Source organism: Parasteatoda tepidariorum, chromosome X2, assembly GCF_043381705.1.
Source record: "Parasteatoda tepidariorum isolate YZ-2023 chromosome X2, CAS_Ptep_4.0, whole genome shotgun sequence".
In the NCBI taxonomy this organism is placed as follows: domain Eukaryota; kingdom Metazoa; phylum Arthropoda; class Arachnida; order Araneae; family Theridiidae; genus Parasteatoda; species Parasteatoda tepidariorum.
In genome coordinates, this window is record NC_092215.1 from 49,597,760 (window position 1) to 49,618,310 (window position 20,551).

The 20,551-nt window shown below is 27.7% G+C and overlaps 1 protein-coding gene across 3 annotated transcripts in view; it reads right to left on the reverse strand.

Annotated features, from left to right (window-relative positions):
• LOC107437400 (DOT1 like histone lysine methyltransferase grappa) overlaps positions 1 to 20,551 on the reverse strand; it is a 49,134-nt gene that overhangs the window by 23,639 nt on the left and 4,944 nt on the right. For 2 of the 3 annotated variants that reach the window (XM_016049391.3, XM_016049388.3), the window contains exons 3-8: positions 17,215 to 17,289; positions 11,229 to 11,292; positions 9,334 to 9,471; positions 7,340 to 7,430; positions 3,834 to 3,928; positions 3,234 to 3,352 (exon numbers count right to left, since the gene is read on the reverse strand). In XM_016049391.3, coding sequence (XP_015904877.1) covers positions 3,234 to 3,352; positions 3,834 to 3,928; positions 7,340 to 7,430; positions 9,334 to 9,471; positions 11,229 to 11,292; positions 17,215 to 17,289 — 582 coding nt within the window. The remainder of the gene's footprint in view (positions 1 to 3,233; positions 3,353 to 3,833; positions 3,929 to 7,339; positions 7,431 to 9,333; positions 9,472 to 11,228; positions 11,293 to 17,214; positions 17,290 to 20,551) is intronic. The other variant, XM_071188167.1, reaches the window with a different exon arrangement.

A 20,551-nucleotide genomic window follows, 5' to 3' on the forward strand; every position in this document is an offset into this window, starting at 1 on the left:
TGTTGTTGTATTGTTGGCGTGAAGTGTTTACATAGTTATCGATCGAACTAATCATAATGGTATTATCGATATCAACTGCAATATCGTCAGTATGTCGGTATTGCAGATAAAGTTCGATAAACAAATTTGCAAATTAAAATCCATATTAATAAAAATACTAAAAAAATATGCAAGAAAATTTTAGTATATATTTCGAAAAGAGGGGAGGAGTGGGGGAAGGAGGGGAGGGCCCAAAAACGGCTATGCCTAGGGCCTACGAAAGGTATAATCCGGCTCTGCCTGTACAGATATTTGAAAATAGTGGCACTGGTGTGTGATAGGAACCAGGTTGACTGCCATTGTTTTAAATATAAAAAAAATTAAAGAAAATAAAAATAAATAAAAAACTAGCTACTTGAAACAAAACAAGGATAAAAAAACAAATTTAAACTAAAACATTAAATGTTGCTTAGCAATAATGTAATAAAATTAATTGAACTTCAAAAAATTTTACAAAGCATACCTTTTGCAATTTCGGGCAGATAAATTTACTTATTTCTGTCCCAAAACGGCAAAAATACCGAAAGTGAAGATAAAGAAACTTCAGAACAAGCTGTAAAGAGGCTCTTAATTCTATCATTTAATCCGTCAACTTTCTTATCACTCTTCACAAATTAGCAAGTAAAGTGGATATAAATACATGAAGACAATATCTCAGCTCATCAAGCTTCCAAAAAATAGCTAAAAGTAAGCTGTTACAGTTTTTTGATAACTTCTAGCAAGTTCTGCGAAGAAAGTAAATAGTGAAAATGCAAGGCATATTGCAGATAAAAACAAGACAAAACTTTGAAAGAATATAGAAAATTTTTCTTGATTTTCAAAATTGAATTCTGTTTAGCATAAATAATAGCAAAATCATTAATTGCCATGCTACATTACTACAAAAATGTATTGCATGCCTTGAACCCCACTTCTGCAGAATTGACTTGAATTACGATTGTTGATAAAACAAGGGGGATATTCTTTTGTCAAGCAAACTATTTGTAGTAATGTAGTTTTTCAACTTTAAAATTTTGTCTTGTTTATTTTAGAAAAGATAGGAAAATTTAAGAGTAAATGTTAGCAAAACAGAATGAAACATCTAAGTCAGACATTATAATGGATGCAAGAATGTTCTTTTCCTCTTCTCTTGTAAATTTGACATGGGAGCAGGTATGAATAGATAATAACCAAGGCAGCTCTTATGGACCTGCTTTCTAGTGCAAACACCTTGGAACAGTTGTCCTTTTTTACCACTTAAATGATAATTTAATAGTAGGCAGTATATTAGAAGGCAATCATAGTCTTCTTATATAACTGCTATCAGCTATAACTATATCTGACATAGATTTTATGGACACACCATAATAACATATAATATATATGCATTTTTTAGAGGTCGTCGGGCTACCGAAGCGGGGGTGCCAGCCCTTCCGCAGAGGATCAAACTTGTGATGGCATGTCTTCGGATCATCCTCCGGGATGTTTCCCAGACCGTTGCCAATAGCCCATTGTGCAGCTCTAGTGCGACGTAAAGTAACAACAGCATTTTTTAGTATGACGAAAAATAATCAATTTTTTTTGTTGAGGGAATTAAGATGCAAGATTAATGCATAAGATTAATTTTTCTTATTTTTGACAATGAATCGATAAAAAAAATAAAGGAGTAGAGCTCCTACTTAGTAAATTTGCTTAGTGGACTTTAATGATTATACATATAAATCAGAAATTTTTGTATCACACTTTCAGTTTTCAATATGGTAAATACGAGGGTTGTCCATAAAATAAGGTTCCCAAGGAGCTGCGGATGCTAGGAATTAAGCGGGATTTGTTGAGACTGGCGTGTAACTTAGCTCCCTTTGCCCCAGTTCCCACCCCGGCGAGGTATCTACAACATTAATTCTTGTCTTGGTAGCCGTGAAAGATAAAGCTTCCATTTGTTTCTCACGCCAGGTGCGAATTACGCTCTGTGATTTGTTTTTGAGTGCAAAAAACGTTCCTCCGGTGGACATTCATTCCCAACTCTGTGAGGCGTACGGGGAAGAGTGTATGAGTGTGCAAACTGTACGCAAATGGTGCAGAGAATTCAAAGACGAACTTACAGACGTCCGTGACGAACAACATTCTGGTCGGCCATCGTTTTCGGACAAAGCGATTGCGATAGTGGAAGAACCAATGCTGAAAGATCAAAGGGTGAAGGTTCGGGACCTCAGCGAGATGATCCCTGTTGTCAGTAAGTCCTGCATTCACAACATTCTGAGAGACCGCTTAGGATATGCCAAGGTTTGGGCAAGGTGGGTCCCGAAAATGAGGACGGATGACTATGACAACAAACGGCAACGTGTGGAAGCCGCCTGCGAATTTCTTCATGCTTACGAAACCGATGGCAAGGAATTTTTGGACTCTGTTGTCACTGGGGACGAGACCTGGGTCCACTACATGACACCGGAAACAAAAGAACAATCCCATTAGTGGAAGCATCCCAAAGCCGAAGAAGTTTAAGCAAATTCTGTCTATTTTAAGCTATCTTCGCGGAGCGACGGCAGAGTTCTAGGACTCAGGCATAAAGAAGATGGTACACTGCATGTAAAAATGCATTGATCTAAACGGCGATTATGCCGAAAAAAAGAGGGAAGTCTAAGCTTTCCAAACATGTATTATTCAACGCCAATAAACATGTTTTTCATTGTGAAAATTCGTTGGGAACCTTATTTTATGCACAACCCTCGTATAAAAGCTATCTCAACAATTTTGAGAGCAATGATGTGTTGGAGGAATGAAGTCAGAATTATACACTGCCACCTTTACTTCCTACAAGCTACAAATTATTGATCTCAAGCTCGGTAGATTACAAGCTGTAATCAGTTATCATTAATATTACTAGGTTACAAGCTATAATTTTGTTTTGAAGACAGCAATATACGGAAGAGCAGTCTAAAAATTTTAGAAAGGCTGGGATTGTAATTTCATTTTAACTTATTACTATAGAGAAATATAGCAAGAAAATGATAGAGGATTTTTTCATAAAATCAAACAAATGATGTCACTTAAAATGTTTTAAGGTAACGTCTATTTTTCTTTGGCTGACAGAAATTAATAGATTGAGTATTGTCTGACACTTCATTAGTTAAAATAATAAATGATATTGGATAGTGTGTAAAAATTACTTTGATTCCAGAGTAACAGATATTCAGAACAGACAAAACAAGACTTACGTAGAGTTCAATAAGGTTTCTCGATGTTCCTCCGCTAAAAAATCTCCTTTAATTAATGTGTAATCTTGATATTTCTTCCCATACCAATGCATCCAAAACTTGAAGGTTTCATCCATTTCCTGATAAAAGTGAAACAAATGCTTATAGTATATAAAAAGATTGGTAGATGAAAATAACATAATTTCACTGCTAGCATTTAATCTCTTAGTAAAAAAACATGATTTGTGCAAAATACTAATTTTGTATTACAGTACAGAACCCATCATCCGGAAATCAGAAAACCAAAAAACCGGAACGAAATTCGATAAATTTTCCCACCATTTTTTAAAAAAAAAAACTTTTTTTTCCTCATAAGATTTTTCTTTCTTTTTTGAAAGATACCTTACCATCATTTTGGAATAGTGTATTACTTCATAGTTTTTTCTTCTTTTTAGGATTATTTCCAAATAATTTTTTTTTCAGTTGGGTTTAACAATAAGAAAACGGCTTTTTGTAGCGATTCAGAAAACCGGAAAAACCAGTCATCTGGAATAGCGATGGTCCCGATCGTTCTGGATAATAGGTTCCCTACTGTATTATACTTAAAGAAATTATAAATACCTCTGCATATTTTGCTGGAATATCAGCTTTTTCTATTCCAATACATTTTTTACAGGATGTAATTGCAGCCATTTGCAAAACGACTTGCCCCACACCTAAGAATGTTATAATATTTTAATAAATACATAAATATTCTAAAAATCTTAACATTTTTCTTTTAATTCTGGAAAGTTACATTTTTGTTTTTATTTAATTCGTTAAACTAAAATTCGCAGAAAAAAAAACATTTTATTTATATTAGAAATGTCTAAACTCATGTTATTATAAGAAAAAAGTATTAATGACATTTCATAATGAAAAGTTTTGGGCAGTGTTTAAAAAAATATTCAGATAATACAATATGTTCATAAACCTTGTCTCATATTTTTCTTTGTTGCATGGAATATAGTAAGCACATAAAAAAATTCTCATTATTTACTACAGTTTAAATTTTTATTTTTAGCAAATATTTTGAATGGCTGTTGTTAGAATTTGGATTTTACACAAACAATGTTCAAAATTTAACCAGGCAACTTATTTATAATATGCACTTCTTAGCAAAAGATATGAATGTCAAATGGTTTTTATACCACAACACTTGATCATGCAAATGAGATAATGGCTTAACACTGAGGAGATTTACAAATTATAAGGAACAGCAAAAGTATGCTATTTCCAAAGAATTGAATTGAACGACAGTTGAATGGCACAAGAGCCAGATGTAACTGCTGACCCAAACTCAAGAAAGAAAAAAAATAATAATATATACATATATATATATATAATACTATAAGCTTGCTGTAAAACAATAAAATTAATCAAGCCAAGGATCTATGCCTGGTATGAAAACAAAAAAAAATGCGAAAGTTTTAGGAACATCTTTGAGGTGATAGAACAGGTAAATCCCCAAGGAATGGTATGCACACAGAAGTGCATTTCAAGTGTTAAACATGCTTACCATATACCAGATGATTCCTTTTGGAACTATTTTAGATCTCCTCACCCCGATTTATCAACTACCTTTCCCTCTTCACACATTTCACCAAGTTTTTTAAATACAAGTAATACACAAAAATTTAATGGAGTACATCTCATATTCCTTTATTTAATGTGATTTAATACATCTCTAAAGTTAATTATTACTTGTGTTAATTGTAATTTTAATTCCTACTTTTATTTTTACAGAGACTACCTAACTACCATGTAATCTCCCAAATTCCAGAAAAATGAAGGATAATAACTAACTTTCCATACCTATGTTTCCTTGTACAAATAATTTTTTGTCACTTTTAATTTTTGTAAGCAATTAAAAATTTAAACAACTTCAACACAGATTTTTTATAGTGCAGTAGTATAGAAGTCAGCTGGCATGTTAACATTAAAAAAAAATTGTAAAAATAAAAGCAAATAAAGATTTAAATCAGATAAATACCGAGCATTAAAATGCAGAAGTATTTGAAAAATAAATTATGAAATATTTGTTTGCTATATACGTTTACATACCTCTAAGGAGGAAAAAAAAAATCTTTTTACACATCATTAAGCAATTACATACCTGCCAACATTGGAGAAATAAAATAACAGAGATCTTACTAGCAACATTTTTTGGGCAATGAGTAAGGTCTTGATGCATCATGCATAATTTCATAAGTCAAAAAGAGACATTCAAAATTGGAAATAATATAAGCACTAACATTCAGTGAAGTAAAAACTATGTATATAAATATTAAACTTAAGAACATTTTTTAAACCATAATTTATAATTACTTAAACTATTAACACTCAACATAATACAGTACTGGCAATAGCACCATCTGTTGAGGGAGAAGTATTTTTGTCATAAGCAGATATTTTATCACAAAAAAAAAGTTTTATTCATATTTCTACAACAAATACAGAGAATTTTTAGAACAAACAAGAAATAGTTGTTAAATAGATGAGTCTTCATTAAAAAACAGGAGACTTGGCAGGTATGCAATTATTTGTAAATGAATATTAACCAATTAATGTCTAAGTCACAAGTTTCCAATAACATTTTGAACATTAATATTGAATTTCATGAAATTAACTGAAAGAAAAGAATATGAAAAAAAAAAAAAAAAAAGCTTTATCAAATTCTACCCCTGATAGCATGTGATTTTTAATAACTAACTTTTCTAAGTTTTGAATTTTTTCTTCTGTTTAAGCATAAGGTTTAAAAATTTGACAGAATTAACTAATAATTACAGACTGCAAATAAATTAATATAGTTAAAAGATATTTTTGCTCTCTGACACGGCTAGAAAATATAATAAAATAAGCACATTATCATTAACCAAGTGTTTGATATCTGTTGATATTTGTTCCTAAATCGCTAGTTTGCCTTAATATAAACAAGAATTATGTTGCTTATGTGAAGACATACTTTCAAATTAACTACAAAAATTTGGAAACACCTGTTGCCCACCTCATTAGAAAATTTTATATTCTAATTACAATTTATTGAACATATAATTTAAAAAAATCAACAGTTTTAGCTGAATTAGATTCATGAAAATGAGCTTTAGCTAAAAAAAAATTTACAAAATCTTTTAACCATCAATTAAGAAAAAAAATATCAGAATCTATTCAGTTAAAATTGACAAAATTAATAGAAATTATATTTTAGATAGAAAATTTTATTATAACATTTGAAATATCAGATTTAATTAAGGTCGTAATTTGATACCGGAGAATATTTTTAATAAGAATCTATTTTCCAAAGAGTAGTTTATAGAAAACTTTATGACCTAAAAACTAACGCACTTAATATTTTGCAAAAAGATTTGATTTACGAATTTTTGATTTACGAATTTTGATTTTTTTGATATTTTGATTTTGATTATGCAAAAAGATTTGATTTACGAAAAATTTACAAAATCTTTCAACCATCAATTAAGAAAAAAAATATCAGAATCTAGTCAGTTAAAATTGAGAAAATTAAATAGAAATTATATTTTAGATAGAAAATTTTATTATAGCATTTGAAATATCAGATTTAATTAAGATCGTAATTTGATACCGGAGAATATTTTTAATAAGAATCTATTTTCCAAAGAGTAATTTATAGAAAACTTTATGACCTAAAAACTACCGCACTTAATATTTTGCAAAAAGATTTGATTTACGAATGAGACGTTTATGCCAGAAATCTACCCGTAGCTACTTATACACATATACCAATTTAGAACAGTCAATTGAAAAAATCCAAGACGTCCAAGAATAACGATTATAAGCTCCTACTGATCCCTTTCTTCCAATCATATATCTCCTTTTAATAATCATCAAGGTTTTATTAAATATGAATAACTTAGTAGTGTCATTTCAAACTTTGAATGTTAAGTGATGAAAGACTGAACAAGCTAAAAGATTAAAAAAGAATTATGGAATACACAAGTAAAGAAGGTCTAAATTCTAACACAAGCTATAATGAATTTACAGAAAAAACCCAAACAAACTTTCAGAAAAAAAATTCTTAAATAAATGTAGCCAATACTTTATTTACTTACCACTACCCAAATCAATAAATATATCATCCTCAGTTATATCCAACTCTTCTATCATCTGAATTATAAAGTCGAATGATGTTTCTCCATATACCTATTAAAATTCAAGCCAGTTTCAAATAACAAGAAAATTTTTAAATAAGAAATTATTTAAGTACTAATTTAAAATTTTGAAATGTATTTTATTACTAAAAATAAATATAAATAAATATATCTCCAGATGGAAATAGGCCACGAGTCATTCGTGCATTTTTGCAATGATAAACTGCTGTTGGTACCAAATCTTTAGTGATTCATACAGTTTTACTGCTTTATGCTATGATTAACTTTAAAATAACCAGAGAGCCTACTAGTTAATATTGACAATAGTTTTTGATTCAACAGCATTATCTGTAACCAAGTTATAACAAGTAATTTCACCATTTAATTTTTCTCTGTCAAACTACTGGTTAGGCAACAAAGTGTTTAAATACTTTACAAGAATTCAAACTGAAAAACTGAACAATGAGCTGTTAGCAGAAACCTTCCAGCATGGCAGACGGTACTGAAAATTATCAGAACATCTGTAGATAAATTTTGCCCTTTAAAAATAGGAGATAGGAGTGAAGATACGAATGAAAAATAGGAAGTTCATGTAGATGGAATAAATATAAGGGAGGCTCCCAACCTTTTTTCTTTGTTTTCTCGTTCTTGTTTTTAAATGTGTAGCGTAAGTTATGTGATTAGTTATAAAATAGAAATAAACACATAATTTGCTTCAAAGATAATGAATGATACTTCCAGAAGCATTGTATACATTCATGAAATGAAATGCACATCTCTCTTTGTTGCACATGTATGTTCATTTGTACTTTTCAACGTATAAATTCTTCATATGTTTTACAATGTACAAAAAATTAACTTGCATCTTTATTATATTTTATGCTTTTGAAATGAATGAATAGAGGTAATAAAATTTAAACATTTGTTTTCTAAGCATTCTTATTATATAATTTAAAGCTTTAATGAACATCTAAAAATGCTTATTAAATTTAATATGCACAAATAAACATAACATGAATAACCAATACCTACCATATGCATTTACATCTTATTAATAAATAATTTTATAATATAACTTAATCTTTCTTTCGTAATGAACAAATTTTTAGTACTAAAAATTTTTTTTTAGTACTCGTTAAAATGAAAAATATGAACTTAACCTCAAGTGCCACGACTATTTCTTGAAACTAAAAATTTTTTAAAAATTCAGAAACTTTTGGTTATTTCTCTTCATTAATATATTTAAACATAACTAAGTTTTTTTGATTATCAAGTCCCCAAGCGATTTCACAACTTGAACTGAACTAATCAAAAAATAATAAATATTTTTTCTAGTCCAGCTGTCATACAAGAAGTAGCGAATAATTGAATAATTAAAGATGTTTTGGCTTTCAACTGAAATTCTAACTTGTAATTTTTGGTCAAATTATAGGTTCAAAATTTTAAATTATATTTCAAAACTTTCTTTTTTTTCAAATCTTGATATGATTTTCCTGCAAAAGGTACAGTCTATAATAGAAATGCTAAAATAAAAAAAAATGAGGACTTTTTTTCTTATCTCTTAAAATATTCATAACAAACACTTTTTTGAGTAGAGAAAAAACGATTCAGAAACAATTCTTTTAACGGGTCAAACTGAAACTTAAACTTTCAAGTTTTTTAACAGCAATGAGTTTTGGCATTGTCATTGCTTCGGTCACACATGTTTTTGCAAGGAAGGAAGAAAGAGGCCATGAGAAGAGAAACTATTCTCTTTGGTGAAAGAAAAAGATGAGGGACATAAACAACTCGTTTTATTTTATATTTCAAGATCACTAATTCACGGTGATCGGAGGACGGAAGAAAGGAGTTTTAATGAGATAAATCAAATAATGGATATTTGAGGCATATAAAGACAAGTGGATTTATATGAATTTCGAAAATAAATATCCAGAAAAATTACATGAATGTATTACCTCGGGCGAAAAAGGCTCATATTGGTTCAGTTTTTCAGGATCGGTAACAGCACGATTATAGGATTGTTGAAGAATGTGACGCAACAAGCCATTACTAGGCTTTGTTTGAAGTTGAGCAGGTCTAGATGTACCTTTCCACTAAAATAACAAAAGAAATTTTTTTAGTTCAAATTTGCAAGATTAAAAAATTTGACTAAAACTATTGAATAAAGTTTTAACAATAACAGTGCTCAAATAATGTAAGATATTAACATGATAAGCTGCTGACAAATAAGTTATACACTAGTTATAGAAGTTATTTTTAAGAGCTGAATTCTGTCAACATATTTAAATCCTGTGAATGTCGTGCATCAGACAAATGTATATTGATAAACATGAAAGTAACTGATATAAATTTTTGGGGCAAAACTTATTTTCGCTCTCCATAATACTTAAAACTAGGTAAAAATAAATGTAACTATGTTAAAATATATGCAACTTGTTTAAACACTCCACCTTTTAAATTATGAGAAATATCTTAACTTCTAGTTTTTAACTCAACAAAATTTTCTTATACTGAAATACAATAGCTATGGGCTCCAATATATGTCAGCACCAAAAAATGCACCATTGTTGAAAATACATTTTTTAAAAAGGCACACAATCATTCAAGGAGGGGACACTTAAAACTTCAAGTTCTCACAAGAAAAATCATGTATTTCTTATTTTTTCTAAAAATCATAAATTTTAAAAAGACTTCATTAAAATGTTTGAAATATTTGAAGAAAATTTTAGAATGCAAATCATTAACTACTGGAATTAATAAATATTATATTATTGAAGACTTCTAAATAATTATAAAATATGAGTGATATAAAATAATGATATTGCAAAGAAACAATAAGTAAATTAGCGGTCTGATAGACAACTTGTTTCATCAATGTTTGAAATTTCAGAAATTTTTGTGGGAAACCATGCAACTATTTCCATGTTCAAATTTAATTTACACATTTTCAATTGAAATTTTATATCCATGTTTAAGGAGAGACTGAGATGGTAGAATTTGAAATGTTAAATAGAATAATTTTTGTTAAAAGGTAAATAAATAAAGATTTAGAATTCGAGAAATAGCAACAAATTCCTAGTTAAAACACACGAAAATAAAAAAAGAGAATAGGCAATTTAATTTAAAGTTAAAAATTGCACTACAATTTATTCAATTTACTTTTAATTACAAGTTTCTATTACTACCAATATACAATAACTAGTCATCTTTGTAGAACTGAAGGGAAAAAATAGTTCATCGAAAAAAAAATTATTTTAACAGAAATACAAAAACATTGTAAAATGGCTTTTTTTCGAACTGTATTTTCTAAAAAGGTCTGACACAATAATAATTTCAAGAGTGCAATTATAAATTATGATATCTAACTGTTGTTGTGTGCTACAATTTTAATTCACTAAAGAAAAAGTAGAAAATAGTTAAGCAGTTTCATGAAATTGAAAAACAAAATTACTAAGCTGATCTTGAAATTGTCTTTAAAATCAATTTATAATCAGCATTATAGAAATATTTATATAAAAAAAAATTACACTTTTTGATAAAATATAACCAATTTGCACACTATTTTAAGAACTTGCCAAACCAAGATTTATTTAAACCTTTCTTAAATCATAACAAAAGGAGAAAAAAATATGCAGCTAATTTGAACTTTAAGGAGAGAATTATGTCATATTTAATAAAATAACCAATCTAAGGAAATAAAATTTTTTATGTATTTAGCATTCAAAGTTTTTATGTAAATTAGGCTTAAAAATAAACAATCACTGCACTATATATGTATATATTGCTTAGGATCAAACAATCTCTATATCATATATTTTTAAAAAATGATTGATTAAAAAGTATACTATACCAGCTGCAGAATACTGTCAATTGCTCGATTATATTTGTCGCATAATTTCTTCATGCTCTCATAACTGCAAAAATAATGTAGATGTAATATTATATAACTAAGCATTCAGGATAATTAAATTTCACTATAGTGGGAAAATAATATTTTGTTACAGCTCTGAATAAGAAATAAATTTTTTTTTTCTAATACCATCACATTCTGTTGTCTGAACCATCATTTTAGGGTATTACCATTTACTACGAAATTTTGTTTCATGATGCAAAATAAAATTTGTGGAAAACCCATTATTCAGAGCTTTCAATAAAAAATAAAAAGTACAAAAGCTAGTTAGAAATTTGCTAGAAACTTTTTCAAGATAGGACTTTCTTCATAAGTTACCATATACAATTCTAAACAAAGTTATGAAAAAAAAAAAATTTGTAATGTTTTATGCTCATGCGCAGTATGAAAGGATTACTTTAAATATTGTACCTCATGCAATTTTTAATGAATTTTTTAATTTTAAAATTATATTTTTATTATTGATTAAAAATTACCCTAAAAATTTTGTTTAATTTTATTGAATATTTCTGCAGTTATAGTAAGAAAACATAAATCAAAAATATTAGTTTTTTTATAAAACTGTTCATATCTTAATGAATATTTAAGACAGATTTGTCAAATAGTGAATACTCAGATGCACCATTTTAATTTCAAGTATGATATCTAGATTTTAAAAAATCATGTGAACATCAACAGCAATAACTGCTCAAAAAAAAAAAAAAATGACCAAAATGCTGCATGTATCATACTCAAATAAGTATTACTCAAGTATGCAATTCAAATTTCTCACATCTTAATAATATTGGGATTGAAAATACTAAGTAGATATCAGGAGCGATAACTGCGAAAAGTCGATCTAAACGATTGAAAAAGTGACTATTAGATGCCCTGTAATTGAATTTTGTATGTCGTATAAATAATGCAAAAAAAATAAATTTTTTAAAAGCATTGAAAGAATTCATAGCAACACTAACAGATAAAACAATCAAAACATCACATGGATTTACAATCGTATCGCACATACCGTATATTCCGGCGTATAACGCGCACTTTTAATACAAAAAATAACATTGGAATCTACGGGTGCAATTTTATACTTTGGTGTGGTTCATTAATTCCAGCTGAATTTATTATGGAATTATTATTATTTAATTTTATTTTTTTTTTGGTTCAGTTTTGTGCTCTTGAAATTTATCCAGTTGCATTTCTCTCAAACAAATCTTAAAAAAAAAAAAAGTTATTGCATGTGAATGAGAACTTAGGAAGAAAAAAGAGGGTGCTAGAAATAGCGGAATAAATGTCTTGTCAACAAGATTTTGTTTACGAAACAAAATTTAAATTTTAAATTAGAGGAACTCCCGAGAAAATTTTGTCAAAATAAAAATTAGTGATTTGTGGAACTTAGGGTGACATAAAGCATACATTCACGCAGTCAGTATATTACTTAAATATAGCACACACATGTGTAGGGGTGCTAAACCTGTAGCCCACTGACTGTCTATGTGGGGCCAGCTCGAGCTTTTGAATCCAATGAATTATTTTTTTTTACGAAAAATTTGGATAATTTTGAATTACACATTTAAGTATTCTTAGTGCGCTCAATTTGCACTGATTCTATTGTGAAACTATGTTGTTTCTAGATATCACTTTCATTTTTATTGCTACGAAATTCCACATGGTTTTAAAAGACCCAATATTTTAAATACGATATTGCAATACGAGAATTTTGAACTCGAATAATTTTAGCAAATTTCATTATAAATCCAAGTGACGTTTTGACTTTTTTTGGCATTTATATATACCAATTTCCATGTTGTTTTCAGGATTCCGATAAATTTACTACAATTTGCGAGTTATAAATCACGCATCTAACTTATCACTTTTTGACGTTCTTTATTTGTACCAATTTCTTCATAAATATAAATTATTTTTCAGAGGCAGTTATTGTTACACTTTACCACATAATTTTGAAAATCCAGAATTTTATTACGATATTACAGCACGCGAGGTTCAAATCACACATTTAAATAATCACTTTTTGACAGGTTTCGCATTCGCCCATTTCATCATAAATCCAAGTGATGTTTAGATCATTTTTTGACATTTATAACTACTAATATTCAAGTGGTTTATAAATTGCCGGAGTTATAAATCGTACATCTAACTGATCACTTTATGACATGCTTTATTTGCGCCAATTTAATATTTTTTCGAAGGATGAAATATTCCACACCTTTTTGAAAATTCTATACTTTTATTACGATAATATTATGACACGCAAATTTCAAATCGCCTAATTAACTAATCCTTTTATACCCTACTTTTTCCCCAATTTCTTCATATATCAAATCCGATTGACGTTTAGATCGTATTTTGGCATTTACAACTACTAATTTCCCCTTGGTTATTAAATTTCGGATACATTTATTACAATATTACGACACGCGAGTTGAAATAGTGCCTCTAATTTATCACTTTTTGGCGTACTTTGTGCCAATTTTTTTTCTCAAACGAAGTTATTCGAATGTTTTCCCACGTGATTTTGAAAATCCCATATTTTTATTACAATGATATTACGACACAAATTTACAATCGCCAATTTAAATAATCATTTTTTGACGTGCCCTATTTTTTCCAATTTGATCATATATCAATCCGATTAATGTTTAGATCGTATTTTGGCACTTATAACTACTAATTTCCCCTTGGTTTATACAGTCCTGATACTTTTAGTACGATATTATGACACTAGCGTTGTAAATCGCGCATAAGCACTTTTTTCCCCTTGCAGGGATGAGAGTAGTCAGAAAGTAAAAAAGAGGAAATCCAATATATATATATATATATATAAATCGCACTTTTTTTGTCAAATTTTTGTTTAAACTTGTAATCCATGTGATTATAAATCCCGATATGAGGCTTTTAAATCACGTGAATATGAAACTTTACATCGAATTTAAAAAATGCGAAAATACAAATCATGATGCGTAATTTTTAGATCAAGATGCATAATTTTAAAATCGCGCGATATTACAACCGCAAAAACGAATCACGACATTGGATTTTAAGCTCGCGTAGCTACATAGGGTTTTAAAAGCTCGTAAATACAAATAGCGATATTGGTTTTTTAAATCTCGTAAATAAGAATCGCAATGTACAATATTTAAATGGCCTGAATAAGAATCGCAACGTTCAACTTTTAAATCAGGTAAATACGAAAATCGATGATTGATATTAAAATCGCGTGAATAAAAATCGAGATATTTGCAGAGTCTGGACTTGGGATTTCTAAAAGGCTTGTTTGAATTGTTTTTTGTTTACACAATAAATAAAAATTTACAAGATTAATTGAATGAGCAAATAAATATTTTCACCACAAATCCACCTCTATTTTTTTTCGCTTTTTTTGTTTGCTTTCTCTCCAGAATACAAGAAGCAGCGACGTCTAAATTACGAAAATACGAGCTATCCCGCCGACGGATAAAAAATACGGAAAATCTTATTTTCTGTGCGTGAAATCGGAGAAAATAGCTAATATAAGTAAACACGCGGAAGGATTAGAAGCTAGGACGTAGTTTGAATTTTCTGTTTTTCTTTGAAAATCGTAAATAAATATAATAATTTGACTTTAACGACTGAATTTTTTTTTTTTTTAAAAAAAACGGGTTATTTATAAATAAATAAATAAAAAAAAACTTTTAGAGAATCTGAGTTTTTGATAAATAAAAAAAAAGGATGAAATTCGAGAGACAAAAGCGAAAAAAATCTCTTCCCTGTATAAAGGTCAACCAGTTTTATCCCAAGGAAATGATTTTTAGAGAAACTTCAGAGGGAGGAATGAGGACTTCAATAATTTCGCTCCGCGGAAAATTAAATTCCTCATAAAATATTTTAACTTGTGCGAAAAAAAAATTTCAGCGGAAATTAGCGGGAAAAATGGAAAAATTTGAGAAAAAGCGGAACTCCGCGAAACCGCGGAAGAATCTCATCCCTGCCCTTGGTTTATAAATTCCTGATGCATTTATTACGATATTACGACACGTGAGTTGTAAATCACGCATACGCACTTGTCCCCCCTTGGTTTATAAATCCCTGTTACATTTACGGTATTACGACACGAGAGTTATAAATGGTGCATACGCACCTTTTGACGTACTTTGTGCCAATTTAATCTTTCTTCAAACGAAGTCATTGGAACGTTTTTTCACGTGATTTCGAAAATCCCATATTTTTATTACGACACGCAAATTTCAAATCGCCCATTTAAATAATCCTTTTATACCTTCTTTTGTCCAATTTCTTCATATATCAATCCGATTAACGTTTAGAACGTATTTTGGAATTTATAACTACTAATTTCCCCTTGGTTTATACATTTCTGGTACATTTATTACGACACGCGAGTTGTAAATAGCACATCTAATTTATCACTTTTTGACGTACTTCATTTGTGCCAATTTCATTTTTTTCAAACGAAGTCATTGGAACATTTTCCCACTTGATTTTGAAAATCCCATATTTTTATTACGATACTATTATGATACACAAATTTCAAATCGCCCATTTAAATAATCCTTTTTGGACATTCTCTTTTTTTCTAATTTCATCAAAAATCCAAGTGACGTTTAGATCGTTTCTTCACATTTATAACTACTAATTTACAAGTAGTTTATAAATTTCCGATACATTTATTACGTTAACTCATGAGTTACAAATCGCGCCTTTAATTGATCACATTCTATCTACTTGTAGATTTGTGTCGATTGCATTGTAAATCCAAATTGTTTTTCAATACATTTTTCGGCAGTTTCTGCAATGCATTCTTGTGCAGTTTCAAAAAATTCAAATTTTTATTGCATGCGAATTTTAAATCACACATTTCAATGATTACTTCTTGGCACACTTTACTCATGCTAATTTCGTGGGAAATTTTATTATCATTATTTCTTTTTTAATTATTGCAATGCTTTTCTTCGAGACTTTTACTACCCCGTTATTTAAACTATGATATTAAGACGCCCCGAGAATTTTAATTGTAATCATTATGTGATATAATTTATTTGTGCATATTTCATCGTAAATCTAAAATTTTTTTGTCGTTTAGGTAGTTGGCACCATGCATTTATGCGTGGTATTTAGAAGTCCAATATTTTAACACATTATAGCACCATGAAAAATTCAATAACTTGAGGAAAACGAGAGTTTTTAAACTGCTTACTGTTTGTAATTTATTTTGTTTTGATTCTTTTTTTTAGTTTAAATGATTTTTTTTTTGGGGGGGGGGAAACTAAAAAGAAAATATTTTCTATTTTAAATTCTTAAAATCTCTAATAATTCAAGAAATAGGAATAATACTAAATAAATATTGATTTTTATTTTGTACTATAATGGATTTGCTTTTTGTTTCAACATTATAAACTTTCTTTAATAAAAATATTTAATTCAAATTTATATTACTCTATAAAATGCACAGATTTTTTTGCACTTTCATTCTGTAAGCTTTAATTTTTTTTTTTTTTTTTTTTTGTTCTTAGAATTACCCCCTCCAAAATATATATATATTTGATAAATTAATTATTGTAAAAAATTGAACAAGTTTTTTTTTAAAGTATCAGTTTCTTTGTTTTTAAATAAATTTAAATAATAAAAAATATTTAATTTTTTGAAAAAATATGTCATTAAGTTTACTGATAAAAAAACTTAAGAACACTAATGTTTAAATAAAAATTATCATATTTGCTACTAACAAGACTAAATATGGGTCCGACCCTTCGTTAATCTACCTGCTGTGCAAGTGGTCCTTCACTCAAAAAGGTCGTGCATCCCTACAAATGTGTATATATATATACACACACAAGTGTATGTGTATATTTATATTATATTATACATATATATGCATATATATATGTATGTCCTATGTTATAAATGTGTAAAAAATAGTTACCTTTTTGTATCATAATCATGTAACACATAATTTTCCATAGCCAGCTTGAGCTCTGGAAAATCCTCACACACCCATCTACAGAAAATATAATACTTTATTATTTTTTGCTTCAATTAAATTGTAATAAAAATGCGACAGTTATTTAAACAAAATTCATAAGACAGAAAAATTTTATAGCAAATATTTGAAATCTGATAACTTTATTTAAAGGGGAAATATTAAAAATGATATAAATAATTAATTTTTAATTAATAAATAATGATATAAATAACAGAATTTCTGCATACCTTGAACTCAGAAGCCAAATAAATGCCTACTTTAAAATATACTTATTTTAATATGCTGTATAACAATCTTTTCCATCATTAAAAGTACTAATAAACAAAAATGAAATTCTTCTTTCAAGGTGACAGACAAAAAAAAAGGAAAAAAATTGGTTTTCCTTAAAAAAAAAAATACTTTTAGGAAAGACAATATTATTAACTTCTGTAACAGAATTGCACTAAGATCAATACTAATAATGATCTTTATTTTTGAAACTGACAGCAATAAAATATAATCAACTATTTTCAAGTGAATAATTTATTTTAAAATAAAAATAATAAATTTTTATGAAATATAGTTATTAGACAAGAGATTTTCCACATACAAGTGTTTGGAACAGTTATTAAGTATTAAAAAATGTAAAAAACAATTAAGTGTACGAAATCAAGATATATTTTATTCATGAGTATTTTCAATATATATATATATATAGATATATATTTACAAGTTTATCCTTAATATCTTCGTGAAATTTGGCTTCATGTCAAATTAAATTTAGAAGGCGGGTTCAAACATAAAACTTTTCTCAATTCATAAGAAATTTTCATTTGGATTGTTTTACACTACCCTCCAAATTCCTTAAAAAGTAGAATCCATTTTGGTAACTTTTTTCTCTTTTATGAAGGGGAACAAATCCTTACTTGATCAACTATTATATTTATAAGAGTAAATAGATAAAGATAATAAATCCTTCCTAAAAGAAACACTGCTTTTAATTTCCTAATCATCCCCCAGCTGAAGTAACTATATGATTATAGTAATTTAAGTTGTAGATCATTTTCCTACCAAGTTTCTATAAATTGTTAAAGTTGAAAGGCAAAAATGGTATTTTACAGCATCAAAAGTAAATAACTACTTATATTATTTAATCAAATTTGATTATGCTACAAAATTGTTTTAATATATTGAAAATCCAAAAATATAACTTTAAAAAATAAATACTCATCTCTCCCCATTTAAGTTATTCTTATTGAAAGTTTCAAAAGGGAAAAAAAACATCAATTCTAATATTTTTTAATGTAATTTTTGTTTAAAAAAAGCTGGCTTAGAGGAATGATTAATTTATGAAATGAACAGAGTAACATTTAGCATTGATTCATTATGAACATCAGTTTATAATGATATTCGGTAGAAAAATAACATTACATTTCATTAAAATATAAATAAAAATATAGCACATGTCTAATATTCAATAAATATGAAATTTAAATACATAATTTAGAGAAAAGAACAAAATTATCCTCTCCAAAAGATAACATATTTTATAAACAAACTTTTACGTAGAAATGCAGTTACTAAAAAATATAAAAGTTACTTAACCTTTGATATACGAAGACATCATTTGCTTCTTATTTCAAAACAATAATTGAAGTGTCTCAGATGTCTTCAACACAGAGATGCCAACTTGCTAATTGTGATTCTTGGTTTAATAAACTCAATTTAGTAGATGTTTATCCACCATTTCTAAATAATTCGTAAGTTAATTCACCACTTTATAGTAGTTATGTCATGCTATACCTTTTAATATATTAAGTGGTAGTTTATCAATTGTGATTCTTGGTTTAATAAATTCAATTTAGTAGATTTTTTTCCACCACTATTTCTAAGTCATGCTATACCTTTTAAAAAGCAAACAAAAATAGTCAAATATTTGCAAAACTTAGTTTGTAATTATGAACAGCTTTTTTTTTATATATATATATAATTATTTTGGAATACTGTTTTCTTTTAATTATTGATTAGATTTGGTGTTGAAATTGAACTAAAAATGAAATAACAAAAAAACTTTGAAAAAAAGACTCATCATTAAAGGAATTACATGACATGATTTGCTTCAACTTATAAAATGTAAATTATTATGTAACAGCTGACTTTTCAAACAATCCAATTCATAACATTTCTATGTGATAACACTTCGTTATTTAATATTAACTCTTTTACCAATATTTCAAATAATTCTGTGAGAAAAAAAAAAAAAAAAACAGAATAATTACTTACAGATTATAAATTCCAGGGACAATCTTACATTTGTTTTGACTATTCTGCCAAAATTACACCAATCTGATTTTCAATTTACCAATGAATATCTCATATAAATTGTAATTAAAAATTTTCAACTGCTTTAAAGAAGTAAATTGTACTTCACAGGCTCTGTCATGAAACTTGACCCTTTTTTACATATTTATATAAATATTGCATCAGCAATGTCTCTCTTCTCAGTTTGAAAAACAGAACTTTAATTTTAAAAAAATTAGCTTACAGATTTAGAATAAAAATTCTTTTAGTGACACAGTTATGATAATTATAATTTAATATTTCTTTATTTAATAATGAGTGAAATTTTATTAGCAATTCTAATACTGGTCGAGTCCTAAAATAAATCCCTGGCAGACTAAACTAATTTTTATAACAGTATATAATTTAATATAGCTTAAAGAACACGATAAACAAAACATTGGCCTATGTTATGTTTGAATGTTCAGTAAAATTTCAATCTTTAGATTAATTTGTTAATTTATTATAAAACCTGGTAAAATAAAATTATAAATAAAAAAAATTAAAAAGTTATGGCATGGTACAATTAGCTATATTTCAAGAAAAATAAGTTGTTTTAGCTACACTATTCCTTTTATTAATGATAAACAGTAACAGGTTACAACAAAATAGAATTATAATTCAAAATAAATGTTTAACAAATTATAATCTTGTTTGAATTACTAATATGCAATATTTAATCAATTTCTGAATTTGTTAAAAAAATATTTGGCTTCATTTTCAGTCATTTCTTTTATTTTCATAAGAATCCTTAATACTATTCTAATTATTATTTTTAGATGATGAAACATTAATTACTGTTTTCAATTTCTTACCTTTTATGCCTTAAAATAATAAAGTAATGTTTTATACACATCAAAGTACATCAACCATCCTTAAAATATTGATATGACTAAGAAACCTAATTAAAGCATCTCAAAGAAATTTCTTCATCTTATTAAAAAATTATATATATAAT